The following is a 23,997-nucleotide window of genomic DNA, read 5'->3' as shown; positions in this document are numbered from 1 at the left end:
TGATTTAATTCAAGGTGGATCGCTGTTGTGTTGTGTAAAGCGACTTATAAGTTCTGTACGACAGGTCATCAGGAAGGATACAACTCTATCAGCTGAGTAACAATATTCATCAAAGTGTTGCGTGTTACAGTGTAGGTTAGTTTATTAGGACAAGTGCATGACAGTAAGGTTAGTTAGGGTTAGATTTATTTTATTTTATTTCAGATAATGGTTGAAGAAGTGCGTCTTTAGTCGACGGCGAAAGATTGGACGGGATTCGGCTGTCCTAACTGGGGTGGGTAGTTCATTCCACCATTGTGGGGCAAGGACTGAGAATAGGCGTGTAGGTGGTGTATAATGTGTTTGAGGATGATATCCTTCAAACAGGCAATAGTAATATAATAATAATAATAACTTTATTTGTATAGCACTTTTCATACAGAGGTTGCAGTTCAAAGTGCTTCACAACAGTAAAAAAATACAGGCATAAGCGAGCATAAAAAGATAGACAGGTAGAATCACAGTGTTTCACATTAGGATCTAGCATCCCAATAGGCTCTCCGCTTACAGTTTTCAGTAACACAAATAGTAAAAATAGTTTAAAATGATTCAGTTTAAAAATAGTCAAAAAATTATAAAATAGAACGGACATAAAATATACAGGCATGAGCGAGCATAGCAAGATATGGCAAATCACAGTGTTTCACATTAGGATCTAGCATCCTAATAGGCTCTCTATTCAGTAATACAAATAATCACAGTGTTTCACATTTGGATCTAGCAAATAATAAAAAATAGTTTAAAATGATTCAGTTTAAAAATAGTCATCAGTAAGAAGTAAAAAGTGCAATAACCGACACATGAATTTGATAGGCAGTGTATAAGAGTAGGCAGGGTAAGAATAGTGCAGGTAAATACAAGTTGTGTCAGGATATCCCTGATGTTTCCTCTTGCCACTAGGTGGTAGCAGATATCTATCAGTGAAATGCCTGAGCAAAGAGATAGGTTTTAAGCTGTCTTTTAAAGATGTCTAGCGAGTTGGCTTCCCTGATGTTTTGGGGTAGTTTGTTCCATAGTTTTGGGGCATAGTTGATAAAGGCTGCATTACCGATCCTCTTTTGACTGCTTCTGGGAGCCTCTAGTGATGATATAATTTGGGCAGTGCTGAGCTGGGTTACTTTCCTCCAGTGTATTTGTCCCCCGGCCCCACCCAATGGCCCCATGCACACACACACACACACACACACACACACTGAAGTAAAAAAAAAATATTGAAAAAAATTGATTTTTTTTAAATGTTCGAAGCTTGTGCCATCGAACAAAGCTTCGAAGTATTTAAGACAGCCCTAATCTAAAGTATGCCCAGAGGTCTGGTCTTCATTTTCTTCCAAGCCCACGGGATAATAGATCATTGTTGAGTCCCTGTTGCTGTTGCCCTGCCATCGTCTGAGGCTCAGGCTGAGCTATTTTGATAATGCTAGTATGCCACCTACTGGGCTTTCGACCTCTGTGTCTGTGTCTGTGCTTGTGCTGTGAGGGAAAGAATGAACCAAAGCATGTGCGCTGCAGTCACAGCCGGAAACGGAAATACTGAAATAATAATGTGAATGATTCGAAAAGTTATAATTATTTTGTCTCGTCTTGTTTTAGTCAACAATATCATCATACATGAAGAGACATTTTGTCCTGGTTTTTGTAAATTAAATTGGTGTCCTCGGTTGTGGTCAACGATATTTAATTAACTATTTAGTCACGTTAATGTCACATGGTCTTCATTAACACATTGACGACCAGCGTGTCACGCCGATTTATAGGCCAGAGTACAGAGGTTTGTCAACAAACCGATGTACTTTCTAACAGCTATATATATACTTTATAGTATTGCTATCTGTCCATTCTCATTGTCACTTGAGTGCATAAACCGTGCCTTCATAATGGCTTAAAGAAAATAAAAATCCATCGGTTGGTTGTCATTTTATAGCGCCGTGAATATAAGGTTTATCGCAGTTTTCGACTAGTCTTTTTTCTGGGGAGCTAGATAATAGGCTAAAGGCTAGTCACGTTATATCAAACGCCATTTCTGCTGTATATATACAAATGAAATAAAACAAACTGCGTAGCATCCGGACTATTACAGAGCATCTATGGATGAAATGGGGGCGGCGGGCGACACCGATTACTATTATTGATTAGCAATACAGTGTGCGTTCAATCAGCCATTTTCACTGATCGATCACGTTCCGTTTTAAAACAATGTCCAATCCAGCTGTAATTTGGGGGAATAGTATCCTACCGTCAGCCCATGTGATCGCTGGCAGCATTTAGTCAGTAGTCATCGGAATCTGGTAGATCGATATGTCCATTGATTGATCATAAATCCCATTATTCCAGGCTGAAATCTGCGTTCGGTAACGGGATCAAAGATGGAGGGTGTTCGTTTAGAACCGAGGCTCATATGAAATGCCCACAGACAGTAAAAAAGTTTTTTTTTCAATCGCCCTCAATGATACTGCAGTGGAGCGATGGCGCCCCTAAGCGGATCTGGCCGGTATTGCATGTTTCGCAAATCAAATAAGCGGGTAGGTCCTGCAAGTCGATCGCGGTCGTTAATAGCGTTATTAATATGGCCCTTAATGGGTGGAATCGAAACACGAGTTAACTCGTGCTTGGGCGGCAAAGTGTTAACGTGACGTCACGTCTCGTTGTCGTCATGAAAAAAAGCTTTGTTGACGAACATCTTTAGTCATAATTTTCGTTGACAAAATTAACACTGCTTGCTGGGCGGTCAGGTGGCGTAGCGGAGATTGTGCTCGTCACCAATGCAAGAGGCTGCGGTCTCGACTCCCGGAGAGTCAGCATTGCCTTGGCTCGGGCTGATCGCTATACTAACTCGTTTGGCTGAGTTAGGGGGAGGGGAGCCATGGGTGGGTCCTCAGCGTTGTGGACAGCGACCCCTACAGTTCGGTCGGGGCGCCTGCTCAGCGAAGGTAGGATCTGGTGAGAGGTAGTGTGGCCTCCCACACGTTACACTCTCCCAGTGAGAATCTGCGTGGCCAGGCTGGCTGCACATGCGTCGGAGGAAAAAAATTAAAAACACTGCTTGCTGGTCTCCCGACCACCGCCACCAAGCCTCTTCAACTCATCCACAATACACATACAGTTGCACATTATAGAGTTACACATTATACATGACACAGTTACACATTGCACAATAAACATTACACATTATACAGTTACACATTACACATTGTTGTCTTCTCTCTGTTTATCTGTTGGTGATGTTGTCTTTTCTCTGTTTATCTTTTGGTGATGTTGTCTTTTCTCTGTTTATCTCAAGATTCAAGAGTTTATTCATCACATACATACCAGGGCATACAGTGAAATGCGGTTGGCCATGCCTGCTACGATTGTGCAATAAAACAATAGTAATAGTAATAATAATAAAAAGATAACTAGAATAGACATGGTAAATAGACATGTTGAAAATCGCTTAAAGGCACTGGATCCTATGTACATTCCTATACAATGTGCAGTTTTTCTTCTATGTCCCTATGCTATACTTGCTGTTACTAACTATTAGGGCTGTCTTAAATGCTTCGAAGCTTCGAACGTTCGATTCGATGGCACAAGCTTCGAACAGTAAAAAAAAAATCGAAGTTACATTTTTTTTTTTTTTTTTTTACACTTTTTTCAACGTATTTTTTTTTTTACTTCGATTTGTGTGTGTGTGTAGGTGTGTGTGTGTGTGTGTGAACTACCCATCCCAGTTAGGACAGCCGAATCCCGTCCAATCTTTCGCCGTCGACTAAAGACTCACTTCTTCAACCATTATCTGAAATGATAAAAAAAAATCAAAAATCTAACCGTGCACTGTAATAAACTAACCTACACTGTAACACGCAACACTTTGATGAACATTGTTACTCAGCTGATAGAGTTGTACCCTTCTTGCTGTCTTGTCGTACAGAACTTGTAAGTCGCTTTGGATAAAAGCGTCAGCTAAATGACTAAATGTAAGTGTGTGTGTGTGTAGGTGTGTGTGTGTGCGCGCACCTTGTAGAATTCCACACATAAGAAAGAAAGATACTGGGATGAATAAACAAAATAGGAAATAAAATGTAGAAATGCATGCAATACATAAATAAATATGAATCTCCATATATGAAATATAACATTTAGATAAGGTGCTACTGAGATGTTTTGGTGAGTTCTTTGTTTTTTTGTGGAAGTTGCCCTTCTTAAAAATGCATGAACATTCACTGATAATTGGTCTGTAGTGGAGTCTACAAGGTCTACATTGCCGGACCATGTAGAATCCGGACCTTGTAGACTGACATAATTCTGTGCATAGTTTAGTCTACACAGGCCATATTTCAAATAATCAAAATGTTACTTCATTCATCTTAAACATTCTTGATTTGGGGGATTGGTAGTTCCCATGAAATCTGAAGTTGTTCAAACGACAACAGCGATCCACCTTGAATTAAATCACACAGCCGAGTGAAACCTTGTTGGATGCGTCAGTCACGAAAGGGGCTACTTAATTAATTAATCCAACCCACTTTATTTATAGAGCACATTTAAAAACAACAACGTTTACGAAAGTGCTGTACAAGTCCCACAACATAAGATAAATTTTTTTTTTTTTTTTTTTTTTTTTTCTCTCGAAGCTTCGAATTAAAATCGAAGCTCGGCCCCGAAGCTTCGATTGCCAAAAAAAGCTTCGAAGGTCAGCCCTACTAACTATACTATACAACAATCACAACAAGTTATTTTCTTAGTGTCCTTTTCCTTCCTTTAAAGCAGGGGTCTCAAACTCAATTTACCTGGCGGCCGCTGGAGGTAGAGTCTGGGTGAGGCTGGGCCGCATCAAATATTCCACAAAAAAGGGTTTCAAGTATTCCAATTTTTTTTACAACTGATCCAATCTTCTCAATCTTTAGCAATAACATTTCGGAACATGAACAGTTCTTCAGAACATGGAACGGTTCTTCAGAACATAGGCTTCTCAGTGGTGTCAGTGGACTCATCCACAGCTATGGAAATGCACTGTGTATTTTTGTATTCTATCACAGCTGTTTTATCAAATCACCAGCCAGTATTTCAGTTATTCTGGTTGCTGTGCGATCTGAGGGGGATTTGCTTTTGTTTGCCTTCAAACATGGTCTCCATCACTTCAGTCATACATTATTTTATTATGTGTGCATCAGAGAGAGATAATGGCTTCTTGTGTTTAGCCAACACCCATGCCACTGAGTGAGGACTTGGTTGCTTTTTCTCGTTGTGACATAGATTTAACAATAATTCTGCTTGCAGCTTGATATGATGATTTCATTCCATTTTTTATTTTATTTTTTTTAATTAAACATAACATAAAATTAGACACACAAGCATTAACAGTAAACATCCAATGTAAATCACCATTTGAATCAATATAAATGTAGTTTACGAGATATATACCTAATACTTGCTATCTAATACAATACATACATTATGCTCTTGCTCGCTCACCCCCCCCCTGGACCCCCACTTGGATAATCCATCCATTTTCATTCGTTTCTAACCAGGCACTACAATTCATATGCTAGCTTTTATTCTCTCCACCACTTCTAACCAGATTGCAATGTTGGTTTCACTGACACCTAAAATTCTTGCTGTAGATATTTCTAGATAAATCACATCGAGATAGGTAAGAACCCATACCTTCCGGCTTCCGGCACATTTTATCCGGTTGAATCCATCGTGATGCTATCAGCTTTTTAGCAGCTGTGAGACCGGATAAAACTAGTCTCTTTAGCTGTATAGGGGCTGCAAACTGAAAAACATCATTCAACAGCAATACAGAGGGATGTACAGGTATGTTCAGAAATAAGAATTCTAATAATTGCTGGGACACTTTTTCCCAGAATATCTTAACCGGTGGGCAATCCCAATACATGTGCATAAATGTACCCTCATCCCCATTTGTACATAAGGAACATAGAGAATCTTGTTTAAGTCCCATTCTGTTCAATCTTATAGGAGTCAGGTATGTCCTATGAATATAATTAAGATTAATTTGTTGATGGTCCGGGTTGCGTGATTCAATTCGAACGTTTGCCCAGACTTCTTGCCAATCAAAATCTATTTCCAAGTCTGGTATATCCCTCCTCCAGACTGAGTCTAGGGGAAGGATTCCATACGAAGACGTTAGTAAGTGATGATAAAAATCAGATACGAAGCCTCTCGATGTCTCTCTTTCATAGAAGAATTTGTGATATCTGTGGTGCTCAATTGGTATCCTTAATGGGACTCCATGAGCCTTCAAACAATCCAATAACTGTGCGTAAAAATAATATGTGGAACTGGTGAGGTTAAATTTGTTATGTATATCTTGATAGCTACCAAAACTCTGAAGGAGTGCATTGTTATTGAATAGGGGAGTATGGCTATGCCATTTATGTTGGTTAGAATATTTTTTTTGTGTTTCACGCCATATCCGGATCACATGTGTAATAAGGGGGCCAAATTTCAATTCGCATTGCTTAATTGATAATATGGTGTATACTATGTCCTGCAGTCTGTGGTGCTACTATATTTTCTTCTAAGTTTCTCCAGGATACAGATGCTTGGGAGTCAAACCAGGTTGTCAGTGGTCTTAAAGAGTACGCTTTAAAATAGTGGTAAAAGTCTGGAAATGCTAAACCTCCGTCGGCTTTGTTTCTCTGTGCGGTGGATCTTTTTATTCGTGGAGGTTTGTTATTCCAAATAAATGTATATGCGGTGGAGTGTAATTTTTTCCAGTAACCATCAGGAGGGGGTAACGGTAACATTGAGCTAATGAAGTTGATTCTAGGTAAAACATCCATCTTAACTATTGATACTCGTGCCTGTACTGAGTTTTTAAGTTTGGACCACCTGTCAAAGTCGTATTTGATCTTATCTTGGAATTTTGTGTAATTGTACTTCACCGTTTGGCTTATAGTAGGGAATACCTCAACTCCTAAACATCTGAAGTGTTTTAACATTGGTATTTTTTCTGGAAGGAGTATATTCTTTGCAGGGGTATTAAGTGGTAGGAAGGCCGACTTTGGCCAATTTATCCTAAATCCCGATAGATTGCCAAAGTCATCAATCAACTTGAGAAGATGAGGCATTGAGGTGGTAGGGTTTTGCATGAACAATATTACGTCGTCCGCATATAAACTAATATGATGTTGTGTGCCCTTAATTGCGATTGGTTCTATGGATTGGGATTGTCTTATATATTGTGCTAAAGGCTCTAATGATAAAGCGAATAGTCCGGGACTAAGAGGGCAACCCTGTCTGGAAGAGCGCGATGCCGGAATGATTTCGGAGGTGATTATACCTGTTGTAATCATGGCCGATGGGTCTTTGTATAATACTTTTATCATATCAATGAATCCTTTTCCTAACCCCATCCTTTCTAGTACTGCCCATAAATAAGACCATTCCAACCTATCGAAGGCTTTCATCGCATCCAGGGACAGCATCGCTATAGGTGGGGTGTCATCCTTGCTGGCATCTAGCACATGTAATAACCGTCTTATATTATCCGTGATCAAGCGGCCTCTTATGAAGCCAGTCTGATCAGGATGAACTAAAGACGTCATATGCTTTTGAAGTCTGATGGCTAATACCTTGGAATACAGCTTGATATCGGTTCCGAGGAGGCTCAAGGGTCTATAACTACTAGGGATGCACCGAATGGGAAATTCTTGGCCGAAACCGATACCGAAAATAGAAAACAGTTGGCCGAAAGCCGAAAGGCCGAAAATGATTCATAGAATAGATTTTTTTTACCAATGTTGTGGAACATTATGATTATGGAAAAATATATGATTATGGCAAAACTTAACTTAAATAATAAATAATCACTATTATGGGTCCATAAAACATTTATTCAGCACTTCTGAATGCATACAGTACATTAATTCCATATTTTCTCTGGCTGCGCAGCGGACATCTGTGCTCTACTGAGCGCACCTTTCTAGTCCCCAGCTGAATGTGCTCGCTTGACTCGGCACAGTAGACGCGCGACAGACAGACAGCGTCAATGTGAGAAACACAGTCCCCCCCCCCCCCCCCTCTCGCTCTGAATAATATGCATATTAGATCACTCAGTGATTAACCGCGATGGGCATATAGTAAATAAGGATATAAAAGCATGTTAACACTTTAACTGCCGAAAACGCCGGAACTCGTCATTCCCCGCCATGCTCAAGTTGCAGAGGACGCCGTAACTCGTCTTTGATATCAATATTTCAAAAATCTGTGATCAAAATCATATTTCCGTTCCGGAGCCTTGACACACAGTGCTGATCTCCTCTCAACCCTCTAGCGGTTCAAGAGCGCCATCTGGTGGCCGATCGGCAGATCGAAACCGGATATCAACCTTTAACCCGGCAGGACTCACTCCATATGCGGTCCGGGCACTCGCTAATGTTAGAGAGACTCTGTCTTCACACAGTGAACATCAATCGGTGGAAATAACTCGAAAAAACAACATGATTTGGACGTATATACTATTATACAACCTGGAAATAGATCGGGCATTTCAACATCCCACAATCTAGCAATAGAATTTAAAAAGTTATAGCCCTGCAAAGAAGGGGAACTTCTCCATGTTAAATAGAGCTGGCAAGGGATGGTATATCATGAATTTAACCATGGGCAATCAAAGTGTTAACACTTTGGTTGCCTAAGGTTAAATTAATGATATACCATAGATTGCCAGCGCTATTTGTCTATGGAGAAAGTCCCCTTCTTTGCAGGGCTATAACTTTTTTAATTCTATTGCTACATTGCCATTATTAGGGCCCATTCAAAGTCCTATATGTATTGTTCATTGTGTAGCAACGTTAAACTTTTTCATTCACATATTCATAGTAAAGTATGGTCTAATGTATAAGTATGTTTTCATCTCTTTCTGCAGCTTTCTCCAGAACGTGATATATAGCCCCAAATGCATTATATTGATGATGAAATACAGTTTGATGGCAATCAGCGCGATATAAAAAATTCCAACTAGACGTACTTCTAGAAGTTACTACACGTCATCTGATGTTGACCGGATGGGCGAGGGGGCGTTTATAATTCCGTGGGCAGCGTTATACCAATCATCTAATGTGGGTCAAATGTTGATAATATCAGTTATTATCGAAGACGGTAACGTTACACGCTGAAACTCACCCCAGTCTCCGCGCGCCGTTGGGCGATCATCGTCGAGTAGAAATTTTATCATTATGGGATATATTATTACCCGGTCCATCTCCAGCTTGTATAATGGTATATACGTCCAAATCATGTTGTTTATCGAGTTATTGGCAATCGATCGCTATGTAGAGTGACGAGCTAGAGTCACGGGACATGTACCGAGTGGCCGGAAGCAATACGGACGTCTAGCAAAACCTCTAGTGCGCTTCCTGTTAAGCGCTTGCGCCGATCGGCCACCAGATGGCGCTCCTGAACCGCCAGAGAGCTCAGTGGGTCCTGCTGGTGGATCTCAGGCCAGCGGAGGGACATTATGAATCCGATCGCAGATTTTTGAAATATTGATATAAAGTACAGCGTCCCCCGGCAACTTTAGCATGGCCAGCAAAGACGTCTAAAGACGGCTCCCGGCACCCAAAGTGTTAAATACGCATTTATTGGACGCGTTGCGTGCAGAGTTTACATAGAAACAGCGCGACTCCCGACAGCGTGACATCATCACAACAACATGCGTTACAGGTTGTTTCTGTTTCGGTGAAAAAAACTTTCGGCCGAAAGGCCATTTTCGGCCGAAAGTTTCCGGCCACCGAAATTTCGGTGCATCCCTAATAACTACCGCAATCGGTGGGGTCTTTGTCTTTTTTAAAGAGGACTGTTATGAGTGCAATATTGTCGATCTTATGGAAATTCCCCTCCTTGATTGAGTATAAAATCATATTAAGTAATGGGGGTCCAATTACATCCCAGCATGAGAGGTACATTTCTGGTGGGATACCGTCCCTTCCAGGAGCCTTACCACTTTGCATTTCAGATATGGCCTCCCTAAGTTCATCTAGTGTGATGGGTGTTTCTAACTGTTTAGCGTCATCCACTGATAGTTTAGGAAGGTTAATTTGATTAAGATATATGTCCATTTTGTTTTGATCGAAGGCCATTTCTGATTTGTACAAGTTGGAGTAAAACTTTTTGAATGTCTCGTTGATTTTCTTTGGGTCTGTAACAAGTCCTTGCTGTGCCTTAATAGTAGGGATATCTGCAAATTTTGCGTTGGCTCGTATCTGCATAGCTAGTAGGTGACTTGGTTTAGAACCATGAAAGTAATACTGTTGTCTTGTGCTACGTATTTGAACTTCAGATTGTTGTTTTAAAATGGCATTAATCTTTTTTTTTAACACATTAATTTGAGATTCCAATCGAACCGATTAGTTGTATTGTAAAGAGGAAAATAACGTAGAGTAAAGCGTTTCCAGCTCTGCCAGTTTTGAACAGCGATTCTTGCGTATTTTGGAGGAAAAGACCCTGGTGAAATCCTTGATAAATCCCTTTACCGACATCCATAATATTCTGGGGTCCTGTACCGATTGCGCATTCTCCAGCAGGAATTCAACAAGAGCTTCTTTGAATTGTGTATTGAATTCCTTGTTTTTCAGCAATATCGAGTTAAATCGCCATCTTGGGGCTCGGGATGACAGTATACCAAATTATCCTTTTAGGAGTAAATAACAGTGATCTGAAGTGCATTGGGTACCATTTCCACGTCATAGTTATCAAATAGTCTAGGGGATGCAAAAACATAATCTATTCTGGAGAATGTATTGTGTCTTGCAGATCGACAAGAGTACTTTCGGGCCGTTGGGTTGAGTGAACGCCATAGGTCATTTACACCTGTATTCTTAGACCAATCCTTTAGTGCATTAGATGAATTTTTCTGATCATTGGAAATGGTGGGATAAGATTTATCCATCCCGGGATCCCAAATAGCATTAAAATCCGCGCCAATTATAAATGAGTATTCAGGAAAGTTTAACATTGTTCTGGTAAGTGTAGCGTAGAAGTTAGCCTTGTAAAGATTTAGGGCATATGCCGCTACCAACGCTATTTTCCTGTTACTGCATAAAATTTTAGCTATGGTTATCCGACCATCTGTATCAGGGTTTCCGTTAGAAAAAATTGTTGCCGGCCTCAGTGTCCGGTAGATTTCAATCTACCGGTCAAATGAGAGAAATTCCGGTCAGAGTTTATTGAGCTTAAAAACAATTGATAGGCAAAAGAATGACAACAAAACAAAAGAATGACATCATCAAGGCATGTAGATTTATAATATTTTTACTTAAAACTAGGCTACTTTTGCGTATAAAGTCATTATATTCCAAATAAAATAAGTCCCGAGACTCGTGCTACTGCCGACTTTAAATCAAATGGGTGTCTGTGGGCAGTCGCCCGACATTAATAAACAACAGTCTGTTATAATCACATTTTTATGAGCTAACGAATTCCGTTATATTGGACATTTGTATTAATTATATCAAGCGAAGAACTGAGAAATTTGGCAGAGAGAGACGGCAACATTATCGTGGGTTTGCGTGACGACTCTCTCTCTCTCCACCTCCCAATGACTTATTTGCGAGAGTATGTCGATGCAGAGCAGCAGATTCAGCTGTCATTGGCTCTTTTCTGGGGACCGCACAGCAGCGCCCCCCACCCAACATTGAATTGAAAATGGCTGAATTGGAGTACTGCTGGAGTACTGCATTGTGCTGCTGCTGCTCCGGCTCTGCAGCTTCACAAAAGTTCGCACACCCAGCACTAAGCTCTTGCTGACAACGTCGTTGTCATTATTAGAAGCAACGATGAAACAAATGTAATGATTGTTTCGTTCATCGCATAGGCTATTTAATTTTAGCCTATTTTAATACAATTCAAATTGTGCTTAGACTCAGGGAATTATTTTCACCGGACATTAAGACCGGAGAGATTAAATATGTCGGACTTCAACAGATTTTGCCGGTCAAATACCGGTAATTACCGGCTAACGGAAACGCTGATCTGTATCAGACCATACGTCCTGCAATTCAATATTCAACTTCCGTTTCGCGACTATAGCAACTCCACGGGATCTCGTTCCAAAGGAAGAGTGGCTAATGTTATGATATAAGTTCTCCGCTAGCATTACTTTGTCTTCCACTAAAAGGTGCGTTTTGCTTAGAAGAGCCACATTGTCCTGTTTGTTTTTCATCAGTGTGAGCACGCTTTTGCATTTATGTTGTTTATTTATTCCCCCAGTATTCCAAATCATTATATTCAAACTAGCCATAATCTATACAGGTTGTTGTGTACTTGTTAGTAATGCGTCTGGAGTACGAATTCACAATGGATATATATCCAATTATTGAGGTCCCGTTGAGAGCCGAGCTTAAAAACATACATATATACAAATAATCCCCTAAACCCCCCTCCCTCAAAGAGCTGTACAAGGTACCTGTGTTCCTTTGACACCCCTTCGCATACAACTCCACCCTCCCTTACACCGCCGGTTAGCCCAGAATGAGCCATTTAACCTTAACTTTCCTATGCAAATTGCCATAGGATCTACAACTTTAATTCTAATTTAATAGAATGTCACCTGTGGCCTAGCCACTCTCCCGTTAATGTAATAAAATAAAATGAAAAATATGCCTCAATTAGTATACTCATTTGAACCTTCTACTAACATGTATAGGTTGGAACATTTCAGAAAACAGAGAAAAAGAAAGAAAGATGTTTAGAACTAAATTATAGAAATCCCAAAAATTAGGGAACAATTAAATTATAAAATAACTTTGCCAAGCTTACACATCTAGATGAAAAGGAGGTTTTTAAATCCTTGTATGCAGTTCGTCCCCCGACAAGGGTGGGCATTAATCTGTTATGAAGGTTTATTGATCTTCCATATCTGGTTCATGTGCAGGTCACCTATCGATGTTATTGTTCCAGGGCCTTCATTGAAAAAGTCCAGTGTATTCCAGAAAGTTAGCCACTGATCATGACTTGTGGAAAACTGTTGTTTATGTTCCAGGGCATTCTTCCTGCCATAGAGTTATGTCATTCCAGTGTATTCCAGTATATTCCAATATGACACAGAGCGTTAGAAAAAATCCAGAATGTTCCAAAATGTCAGATCAGATCATGACCTGCACAAAACCATGAATCTATAAATATAGTGTCTAGCGTTTCGTATTAAACTATTTGTACCTCAATGTTGTCAAAAGCTTGTTTGATGCCCCGGAATAGAAGGAGGGGAGTATCTTCCCTGATACTCTGAACTTCCTTAATTCCTTATCTGTTGGTGATGTTGTCTTCTCTCTTTCTGTTGGTGATGTTGTCTTTTCTCTGTATCTGTTGGTGATGTAGTTGTCTTCTTTCTCTCTGTTCATCTGTTGGTGATGTTGTGGTCTTCTCTCTGTTTATCTGGGCCCCCTTCCTCGTATGTGGCTAACTGAGTTAGCTGGATAATTTTCAGGATAACTTGACATAAGTCAGGCTTTTCGATTCCACAAAGCAAGTTTGGCTAAATCACTATAGCAACACATCCATAAACTTGAACCTGCTCCAGCACAGGCTTACTTAAGTTAGCTGGATAAGCTTGCCACTCCCTCGGAAATAAATGGCAGCTCCCTTCCTCATTAGATCCCATTATACCATTCTGAATAATGTTTTTGTGCTTAGTTTTTCTAGAGGGGTCGCAAGCAGCCGCGGGGGGGTTGCGAGATGATTTCCAGAATGTATTGATTTCATAGAATGTGTGAAATAGGCCTATAATTAAAAACAATTAAAATACATTAAACTGGATAAGTGCTTTTGAAATGTCAAATAGACCTAAAATGCTGATAATAAATCATATTTAGCCTATGGATTTACTTTGTCCTACATAATGCACGTCATAGCTACAGCATGTGTGACACCTGTTTGAGCTGCGGGATGAGGCGCGCTTGTTTCTGATAAGAATGTGTCCCAGCTCGCTGCCCACCTCCGATGCCGATTGGATAACAAGACTAGCATATTTGTCTTGCATATTTGCTCAAATTAATGGACTTAATCTGTCACTACAGGGTGAAAACGCAACCATCTTGTCATTCAATGATAAAATACAAGCGTTCACGAGGAAACTTGAGCGCTGGAGTAGAAATGGGCCGGATTTATGTTTCCAGAGCTTGATGAATTTATGGAAGAAAATGAACTGAGTGTGAACACAGTGAAGATCAGGGGCGGATTTAGGATTGTAGGAGATCCGGGGCTTAGCCCAGATAGCAATCTTTTTACTTCGACACCACAACCTTTAACTTATACCACCACCTTAAAGCGGACAAAACGCACTAGAGAACACTTAAATTCACGCCCTTTAACTCTTTCAGTGCCACGCCTGGTTTTCCGTTTTACCGCTTGAATGCCACCATCGGCGCCAATGTTAACGTTAATATCGCCTAATCTATGTTTTAAATTATGGCTATGTGTCTAATCTGCCCATCGCATTATCAAAGACTATTTTCCAGTCAGTGCTGTGAAGACAGATTGTTTTTTTATCGCGTCGTTTCCATTTCAGAGCAGTTAGAAAAGCCCCCGTTTTGATATAAAAAACAGCTCATTCTGGAGCATTCTATGAAAATCGTCTTTTAGTGGAATATTCCACAACGTTGATATTCGTCGGCCTTTTTATGAATCGTTTTCAAATAAACGCTAGATGATCAATATTATACGTGCACGCAAGCACATTACGGCCGCGCACTGATAATCGCTCCGTTGATTTCCTCACGGAGTTTTACAGTGAAACCGAAAGAAGACATTTCACAAAACAGCTTATAACTTCATCAAACTTACTCCGATTATCCTACCACTGATAACATAGAGTCCTTACCTGACATCAGATGGTATCCAACTGGTATATTCCAATTCCTGATCACCATTCGAAAAAATCGATACGTGTATGGATCCAACGCGACACAGTAGATCTCTATGATCCGCGGGGATCTGAGGCTCCAGAATGAACTCTGGTAACCCCGGCTGGATCAGTGAACTGGAAAATGTGGAGTACCGGATTTTTTTCCCCATTGATTTTCATTGAGTCCATTCCAAAATCACTTATGTCATCTGGGAGACGACAGGGGGCGCTTTTTTCCACAGTGATCACCGGCGCAGCTCGGCTATACTCGGGTAGGCTCGGGTGATGCAATAATTTTTCAGATCGCAAAAAAAAAATAATAATAATAATTCAGAGAAATCTCGTGAGTGGCATGCAACCACCTATAAAAAAAACAGAGAAATCTTGTGAGTGGCACTGAAAGAGTTAATTAATGAAGCAAACAATATTAATAATAATATACTGTATTTGTATAGCACCTTTCATACAAGAATTGCAGCTCAAAGTCCTTCACAGCAGTAAAAAAAAAAGACGGACATAAAATGAGCACAACATTGGCAGATCAAGAGCAATGCATAAAGTGCAGACATAAAGCATAAAATAGATAGCAGCAAAATAGACAAAGTCAAGGTAAGACATAGAACATTAAATCACATCGTTTTTCATATTAGGATCGAAGATCTAGGGTTAACTCGCCGAACGTTGAGCGCCAGGACCCCCGAAAACCAGTGTATAGTCGGGTTTTCATCGTTGTTTCTTTTATTCGATATTTGATTTGAGAACAGTAGCTAGTCCAGGGAAGAAACGATAACGCGTTTACTAGAATACACGTTGCCGGCCATTACGAAGCATTTTGGAAATGACACCAGACCACCCTGAAACTACACTCATATTCACGACGGTATAAAACGGAAATGTATGGATGGGAAAATGATCTGTTTTTTGCATCTTGACCGGAAGAAACTCTGACAATCGACTATATTATTAGATCCATAGCTATAATATATAATATTGCTTTAGGCCTGCAAACACAGCCACGTATCCCCATGTTAAAAGGCGCTGGCCTTTCAACAGTAACAGTAAACCGCCATCTGGCGCTGAAAGTGTTAACAGGCGTCTTTGTTTACGGTTTGATTATCACTGATACAAAGTAAAATAGTGCAGTGCAATAAAATAGTTAGTAAAATAGAATAAAATAAATAATGCAATAGTGCATTGCAATGAAATAGTTATCATTGTATTTTTTCGGGAGGCCGGTAAGGAGTGCATTACAGTAGTCGAGTTGGCTTGAGATAAAGGCATGGATCTGGTTTTCAGCATCCTTTTGATTTATAAATGGCCGTACTTTTGCTATGTTTCTAAGGTGGAAGAATTGTGTTTTTGTCAACTTGTTGATTGTGATTTAAAGCTTAGGTCTGAGTCTACCATAACACCAAGACTTAACTCGCTCAAATACAGTTAGCAGCTGGATAGACTACAGATGGAAATTAGCTTCTGCTAAATCTGGTGCAAACATATTTTCATGTAACAATGATTAATTGTCACAAAAAAAACAATTATTATATATTTTTTTTAAAGTCGATTCGGGGCTTTTCAAAAAACATTCTGGGCTTGAGCCCAAGTAGCCACCCCCTAGCCCCGCCCCTGGTGAAGATGTCTATAACTCACCTCCAAGCCCTTCTTGAACGGTTTAAAAAGTATTTCCCAGAGGAAATCAAGCGACCGAACCTTAAAAACAGTGTTTCAGTCCAAGCCGCTGGCTGAGTTCTGGATATCAATTGAGGGGGAATACGCACAGCTATCCGCCATTTGGATCTACCTACTGTACCTATGCGAAAAAACATTTTCTGCACTGACTTATATAAAAAATAAGTACGGATCACGTCTGAATGTCGAGGATGATCTCCGAGTTGCTGTCTCCAAAATTAAACGCAGACTGGACTTGTTGTGCTCTAAGCATAGTGCCCATCCATCTCATTAGGTGAGTTGAACATTAGCCTTCTAAATTAAACACGCTATATGTATTAATTTTATGGTTGTTTGATTATTGTGTTATTTTGTGTAGTTATTGTGCGTGTTAAAAGCCTCCAATGCTTATTAGTGATTGTGTGAAAGTTTGCTTGTTTCAACCACCTCCTATAATAGTGGGGGTCGCAGCTCTCTGACACCGTTATTTCGGGGGTCGCGGCCTGAAAACTTTGGGAACCCCTGATCTACACATACTTATTTCTGTAGTACATGATACCTAAGCGCATACAGTACATATATACTCATAAGTATCTTAATTCCTATCAATTAGATACTCTTTGGGCTTGTTTTTATCTACTTATTCTGAAAGAGTTGAAATAAAAATGTCCGCGAGCAAGATCTCATTCGATGATTCATTCCATTAAGCCTACTGCCAGTAGGCACATTTAAAGAAATATAATCTGATTGATTGAGGTAATGAGGCACTTAAAATGTGCCTTTACATTTTCCCAATACTTACGCATTTAACTTGTTAGACCGTTAGAAACTGTTAGAAAATCATGGTTTCGTTGATCGACTCATCCCCCTTTTGAAGTAGGACGGACACGCGCAATTATCCTCATTACTGAAGTCTGGTTCGAATTAACAAGATTGTTAGAGCGCAAATCAGCCTTTGAGAAACTGAGAATCAATCATCGGGTTAATTTAGGCTGGCTAATAGGACATTTGATCGTCTTAGTTGAACCACGTACAGGGAACGGGGCCCTGTTGGTGATGTTGTCGTCTCTGTTTATATGTTGGTGATGTTGTCGTTAGGGGTGCACGATATAGATTTTTTTTATATCGATACCGATAACTTTTTGCTCCTCAAGGTCGATACCGATAACCGATATATATTTATTGTATTATAATATTTTTTTTTAATGTATATTCCTGTAGTTTTGACCTAACCAGATTATCATGACATGAGCGTTACTACTATGAACAAAACAAAGCCAAGAGAACAGTTTTGACTCTTCAAATAAAGTGACTTTATTTTTCCAAATAAATATAATTTGAGTCAATCACAAAATTCACAATCCGTCAATGTCATTAACACTTTGATTGCCCAAGGTTAAATTCATGATATACCATCCCTTGCCAGCTCTATTTAACATGGAGAAGTTCCCCTTCTTTGCAGGGCTATAACTTTTTAAATTCTATTGCTAGATTGCCATTATTAGGGCCCATTCAATGTCCTATATGTATTGTTCATGGTGTAGCAACGTTAAACTTTTTCATTCACATATTCATACTAAAATATGGTCTAAAGTATAAGTATGTTTTCATCTCTTTCTGCAGCTTTCTCCAGAACGTGATTTATAGCCCCAAATGCATTATATTGATGATCAAATACAGTTTGGTAGGAATCTGTGCGAGATCAAAAGTTTCAACTGGACGTACTTCTAGAATTTACTACACGTCATCTGATGTTGACCGGATGGGCGAGGGGGCGTTTATAATTCCGTGGGCAACGTTATACCATTCATCTAATGTGGGTCATATGTTCATCATAGCAGTTTATATCGAACACGGTAATACTACACGCTAAAACTCACCCCAGTCTCCTCGGGCCGTTGGGCGATCAGCGTGGAGTAGACAGTTTTCGATTATGGGATGTTGAAATGCCCGATCTATTTCCAGGTTGTATAATAGTATATACGTCCAAATCATGTTGTTTTTTCGAGTTATTTCCACCGATCGATGTTCACTGTGTGAAGACAGAGTCTCTCTAACATTAGCGAGTGCCCGGACCCCATATGGAGTGAGTCCTGCCGGTTCAAAGGTTGACATCCGGTTTCGATCTGCCGATCGGCCACCAGATGGCGCTCTTGAACCGCTAGAGGGTTGAGAGGAGATCAGCACTGTGTGTCAAGGCTGCGGAGGGGAAATATGATTTCGATCACAGATTTTTGAACTATTGATATCAAAGACGAGTTACGGCGTCCTCTGCAACTTGAGCATGGCGGGGAATGACGAGTTCCGGCGTTTTCGGCAGTTAAAGTGTTAACAATGTGTTTCCCTGAACAATGAGTGAACTAAAAACCAACAGGTATTGTGCTTTGTCAGTAGGGATGGTTACCGGTACCTGTGAATCGATACCGGTACCCAACGGTACCTTTTCTCTGTACTTTAGTCTCAAAAAAATCTACCTACCTCAGTTGTAAAAAAATTTAAAATCCAAACTTCAAATAACCACATTTTCGACCGTTTTCGGCTTGCCATTGCCCCGACTGCTTTGTTGTTGAATCAAGTCAAATCCTAAGTAAGCATATATTGTGCGTGTGAACGTTGACATGAAAATAAAAAAGTTAAAAAAAAATAGTGTAAAAAAATAAAAAAGTATTTATTATCAGAGCTATCAATAATTTTATCGGGATGACATCATAATAGCTGGTATCGGCCCGATAATTATCGACCCGATAATTATCGTGCATCCCTAGTTGTCGTCTCTGTTTATCTGTTGGTGATGTTGTCGTCTCTCTGTTTATCTGTTGGTGATGTAGCTGTCTTCTCTGTTTATCTGTTGCTGCTGTTGTCGTCTCTCTGTTTATCTGTTGTTGGTGATGTTGTTGTCTTCTCTTCCTTCCTCCCAGGCCTGACAGAGGACCAAGAAGAGCGGAACAGGAGGAGGAGAGAGAAGTATAACCAGAAACTTGTCTTCTGCGACGTCTGCAAGAAGGGCTTCCATTACGCACATAACCTCAACACACACATGAAGCTTCACAACAAGCCTTTCTCCTGCAACCGCTGTGAGAAGAAATTCCACCAAGAGGCGGCTCTTGAAAAACATGTCTTGGCTCACGAAGCCAAAGAGTACAGAGCTCAGAAGCTTTGGCCGTGTGACCAGTGTCGGCGAAAATTCAGACGCGAGAAGAACCTACAAAACCATCACCGTTTGCTTCACGAAGAGAAAAGGATGTTCGCGTGCGACGTGTGCCAGAAGACCTTCAATCAGATGAGAGCTCTGAGAAGTCACGAGCTGCTGCACTCTGATGTCAAGCCGTTCACCTGTGAGACGTGTGGGAGGGGCTTCACCATGAAGACCAGTCTGAAGTTACACATGTCCATTCACACAGGCGAGAAGAACTTCAAATGCGCCACGTGCGGAAAGACTTTCCGAACGCATGTCAACCTACGTTCCCACAAGCGGGTGCATTCGGACCAGCGGCCTTTCAAGTGTGCCGAATGTCCCAAGGCCTTCAAGTCTAAGGTGGCGCTGGGGAAACACACGGTCGTTCACACGCAAGAAAAGGCTTTCATCTGTCAGCTTTGCGGATCTCGGTTCGGCCTGCAGGGAAACCTACAGAGACACGTCCGATACTTTCACACGGGAGAGAAGCCACTGAGCTGCAGGGTGTGTGGAGAGAGATTCACAGGTGGCTGGGCGCTGAAGTCACACATGCTCACTCATGGAGCGACAAAGCCGTTCATGTGCGACCTGTGTGGTAAGACCTTTTTCTACAACTACGCGTTGCTGAAGCATCAAAAACTGGTACACGGTGACACCAAGGAACAGGAACCAGGAGCTCAAGGACTACGACGGAGGAGAGGCGGAGGAACGCCGGCCAAACCATTCAACTGTAAGATCTGCATGAAAGGCTTCTGCACACCCACCTCCCTGAAGATACACGAGAAAAGTCACCAGGAACACAAGGAGTTTAACTGCGACCTGTGTGGGAAGTCTTTCCACCTCAAGAATACGTTCGACTACCACATGAAAAACCACACAGGGGAGAAACCCTACGGCTGCGGTGTCTGCGGCAAGAAGTTCATCCTCTGGCTGCATCTGAAGAACCACGAGATGATTCACACGGGAGAGAAACCATATAAGTGCGAGGAGTGCGGAAAGGCCTTCAGGACCTCGTGCAACTTCCACAGACACCTGCGGGTCCACACGGGAGCTAAACCATACGGATGTAAAGTCTGTGGCAGGTGGTTCAGACAGTCCAACCAGCTGAAGTCTCACATGCAGATCCACACTGGAGTCAAACTCTACTCCTGTGACCACTGTGGGACGGGCTTCTCCGAGTCCAGGCAACTCAAGAAACATGACTGCTCCAAGAGTTATCAGAACTCTACCACCACCACCAAACAGAGGAGGCAGAAAGTGTTGTTTTTTAACCAGTGATCAGCGAACCGAATGCTATTTGAATATTCTATTTTTGTATCTAGGAGTTTTTCTTGTACTTAGTTTGTAGTTAAAACAACAGCCAATACTGAGCTCGTAGACCAGTGATAATAAACCAGTGTTGCTGATATAGGCCTTACAGTACCACCGTTTGTGATTTAGTAGATGCTGACTGGCTTGAGACAAGAACGGTTGCACTAGAGCACCAGCATGTCATTTATCCAATCGGGTGCATTCCACACGGGGTAAATGGGAAGTAGGGAGGGCATACATGCCTGCATGATGTAAACAACATTCATTTTGGACCCGCAAATATTCTTTCAATGATAAATGAATTAATCAAAAGTGTTTGAGGGGAAAGCAATACTTTTATTCTGCACCTTTCTCAAAGCTCTGTGGATGTATTTAATATATATATTACATAGAAATGTTACCTATAGCACCTTTTTAGGACTAACACCCAGGGGCGTAGCTGGGGGGGGGGGGGGCTTAGGATGATTCCAAGGGCCCAGCCCAATTATTTTTTTATTTAATTTTTTTAAACTAGACATCACTCAGGTGTATTATTGATGCTCTCATTGATACTATGTTTGTTTCTGAAGTGTGTGTGAGATATATATATATATATAGAGAGAGAGGGGGGGGCTTTGGTAATATATATAGAGAGAGAGGGGGGGCTTTGGTAGACTATTGCATTGGTCCATTCATTGAAGATGAACGCAATGCGACATCCTTTACTACGGCTCACCCACCAACAGTGCAGGTGCTGAACTGCTGATCCCAGTGAATGCGCGCTCGCATTCACTGGGGGTCTACAAATACATTCTTTCATGGGGCCCAGAATCTACAGCTACCCCCTCCCAATATCACGTTTCATGTTTCAAAGGTGCATTAGTGTGATTGAGTATTTGTTTGTTCATTTTGAAATATCCCTTCCTCTTCACCAAACCAGATAAGATGAGATATTCCTTTATTCATCCCCTTGGGGAAATGCAGGAAGATCAGAAGGTTAGAGAGATGTTATTAAAGTCTGTCTCCCTCTGTTGGCAACTCTCCTACTCCCGTCTGTTGCAGTTAAAACACCTCCATAGGGTGGATGACATAATTTTGATTTCTGAAATCCAGACTGAATAAAGTGGGAATATCTGAGCAGCATTGGGCTTTCCAATTGACCTCTCACGTGTGGTGTAATTTTTCTGCTCAAATAATAATATATTCAATCAGGTGTGGAAAGTGACATGTCATACTGGGAAGCCGTACTAGCCAGGTATGGAAAGTGACGTGTTCTACTGGGAAGCCGTACTAGCCAGGTATGGAAAGGACATGTTATACTGGGAAGCCGTACTAGCCAGGTATGGAAAGTGACATGTTATACTGGGCAAATATGTTGACATGCTGTCGCCCAGAAAACAATAGTTACATTTCACCATATGGCTATCACTCGAAGTCAGCCCCTTTAGACAGTGTATAAGAATGACTATTCTGGAAATAGGTTTCACTCCTCTGTTACCTCACCTACAATGTAGATGGTTATGGAAATCGACAATAAAGACCTGCTAAAATGGCTTCACATCTGTGTAATTTTGGGGGTTGGGAAGCCTGGGTATAACTGGCTGTCTCACTAAGAAGAGCCAGTAGAGGGAGACAGAGTACTGTGTATTAATGCAGTATTGATTGATTGATTGAAAAGTTGATTAACAGATTGCAGAATGGGTACAGTACAGTACAGCTCAGTACATACAATTGTTAAGGGGATGCAGACCAGAGAAAGACTTTCGTCTTGTTTACATCAGGGAGTATATACATTTGGCATAGAAACTGTACATTGGAGGAGGTTGGGTGGGTGGGTGAGGGCTGTACATTGGGGGGGGGGGGGGGGGTTGGGTAGGGGACACACACACATTTTACACTGTACATTGGAATACTGACAAAGCCTTACTTGGTCATTTACTGTACAACTAGGTTAGGACATTTGTAGGGGCCAGTTTCGAATTGCAGTCACACGTAGGTGTTTTTTGAGAGTGTTTTTGAAAGTGGGTAGTGATTCACATTCCTTTACAGCAGTGGTCACCAACCTTTTTAAGCCCAAGATCACTTATTTTTTTTTTTGGTGAAGGCAAGATCTACCTATTGAAGCGTTGAAAGAAAAAGACAGCCAAGATTGTACTTTAAACTAAATTACTTTTATTTGCCTGTATTCTAATTACATGCAATGCTTTGGTCCAACATTAAAACGTCAAAGTAGAACTATTATGTACTTTCTCAGTCAGTGCTAAGTGCAGTCATCTTATGCAGCATCACTTTTCACATCAAAACAAAAGTAGAACTGTAATGTGGACTTTCTCATATTATTAACATTGACAAACATATTTACAATTAGCATTTTATAAAGTAGAACTGTAATGTGTACTTTCTCAGTCAGTGCTAAGTGCAGTCAGTGCTAAGTGCAGCATCAGTTTTCACATCAGAACAAAAGTAGAACTGTAATGTGGACTTTCTCATATTAACATTGACAAACATATTTACAATTAGCATTTTATAAAGTAGAACTGTAATGTATACTTTCTCAGTCAGTGCTAAGTGCAGCATCACTTTTCACATCAAAACAAAAGTAGAACTGTAATGTTTACTTTCTCAGTCAGTGCTAAGTGAAGCATCATTTTCACATCAAAACAAAAGTAGAACTGTATGTGTACTTTCTCAGTCAGTGCTAAGTGCAGCATCACTTTTCACATCAAAACAAAAGTAGAACTGTAATGTGGACTCTCAGGGTAAGATAAAAAAAAAATTATTTTTAATTTTTAATTTTCATGGAAAGATCTACAGGGACAGTCTCAAAGATCGACCAGTCGATCAAGATCGACGGGTTGGTGACCACTGCTTTACAGCTTTAGGTAGGGCGTTCCACATTGATGTGGCATAATTGCGAAACGTGTTTAGTCCCTTGTTTGAGCCGAATCTGGGTTTTACATGATTTGTGGAGCTCCCTCTG

The 23,997-nt window shown here is 40.7% G+C and overlaps 1 protein-coding gene across 1 annotated transcript in view; it reads left to right on the top strand.

The window, feature by feature from the left end:
* LOC311230796 (uncharacterized protein) overlaps positions 1-21,458 on the top strand; it is a 77,480-nt gene extending 56,022 nt beyond the window's left edge. Inside the window, exon 6 of the mRNA XM_084317172.1 lies at positions 19,471-21,458. Within this exon, the coding sequence (XP_084173298.1) occupies positions 19,471-21,005 (1,535 nt within the window). The 3' untranslated portion in view covers positions 21,006-21,458. The remainder of the gene's footprint in view (positions 1-19,470) is intronic.
* Positions 21,459-23,997: the final 2,539 nt, after the last annotated feature.

This window comes from Notolepis coatsorum (assembly GCF_963971535.1).
Source record: "Notolepis coatsorum genome assembly, chromosome: 1".
In the NCBI taxonomy this organism is placed as follows: domain Eukaryota; kingdom Metazoa; phylum Chordata; class Actinopteri; order Aulopiformes; family Paralepididae; genus Notolepis; species Notolepis coatsorum.
This window is presented reverse-complemented; position numbering and strand designations above follow the sequence as displayed.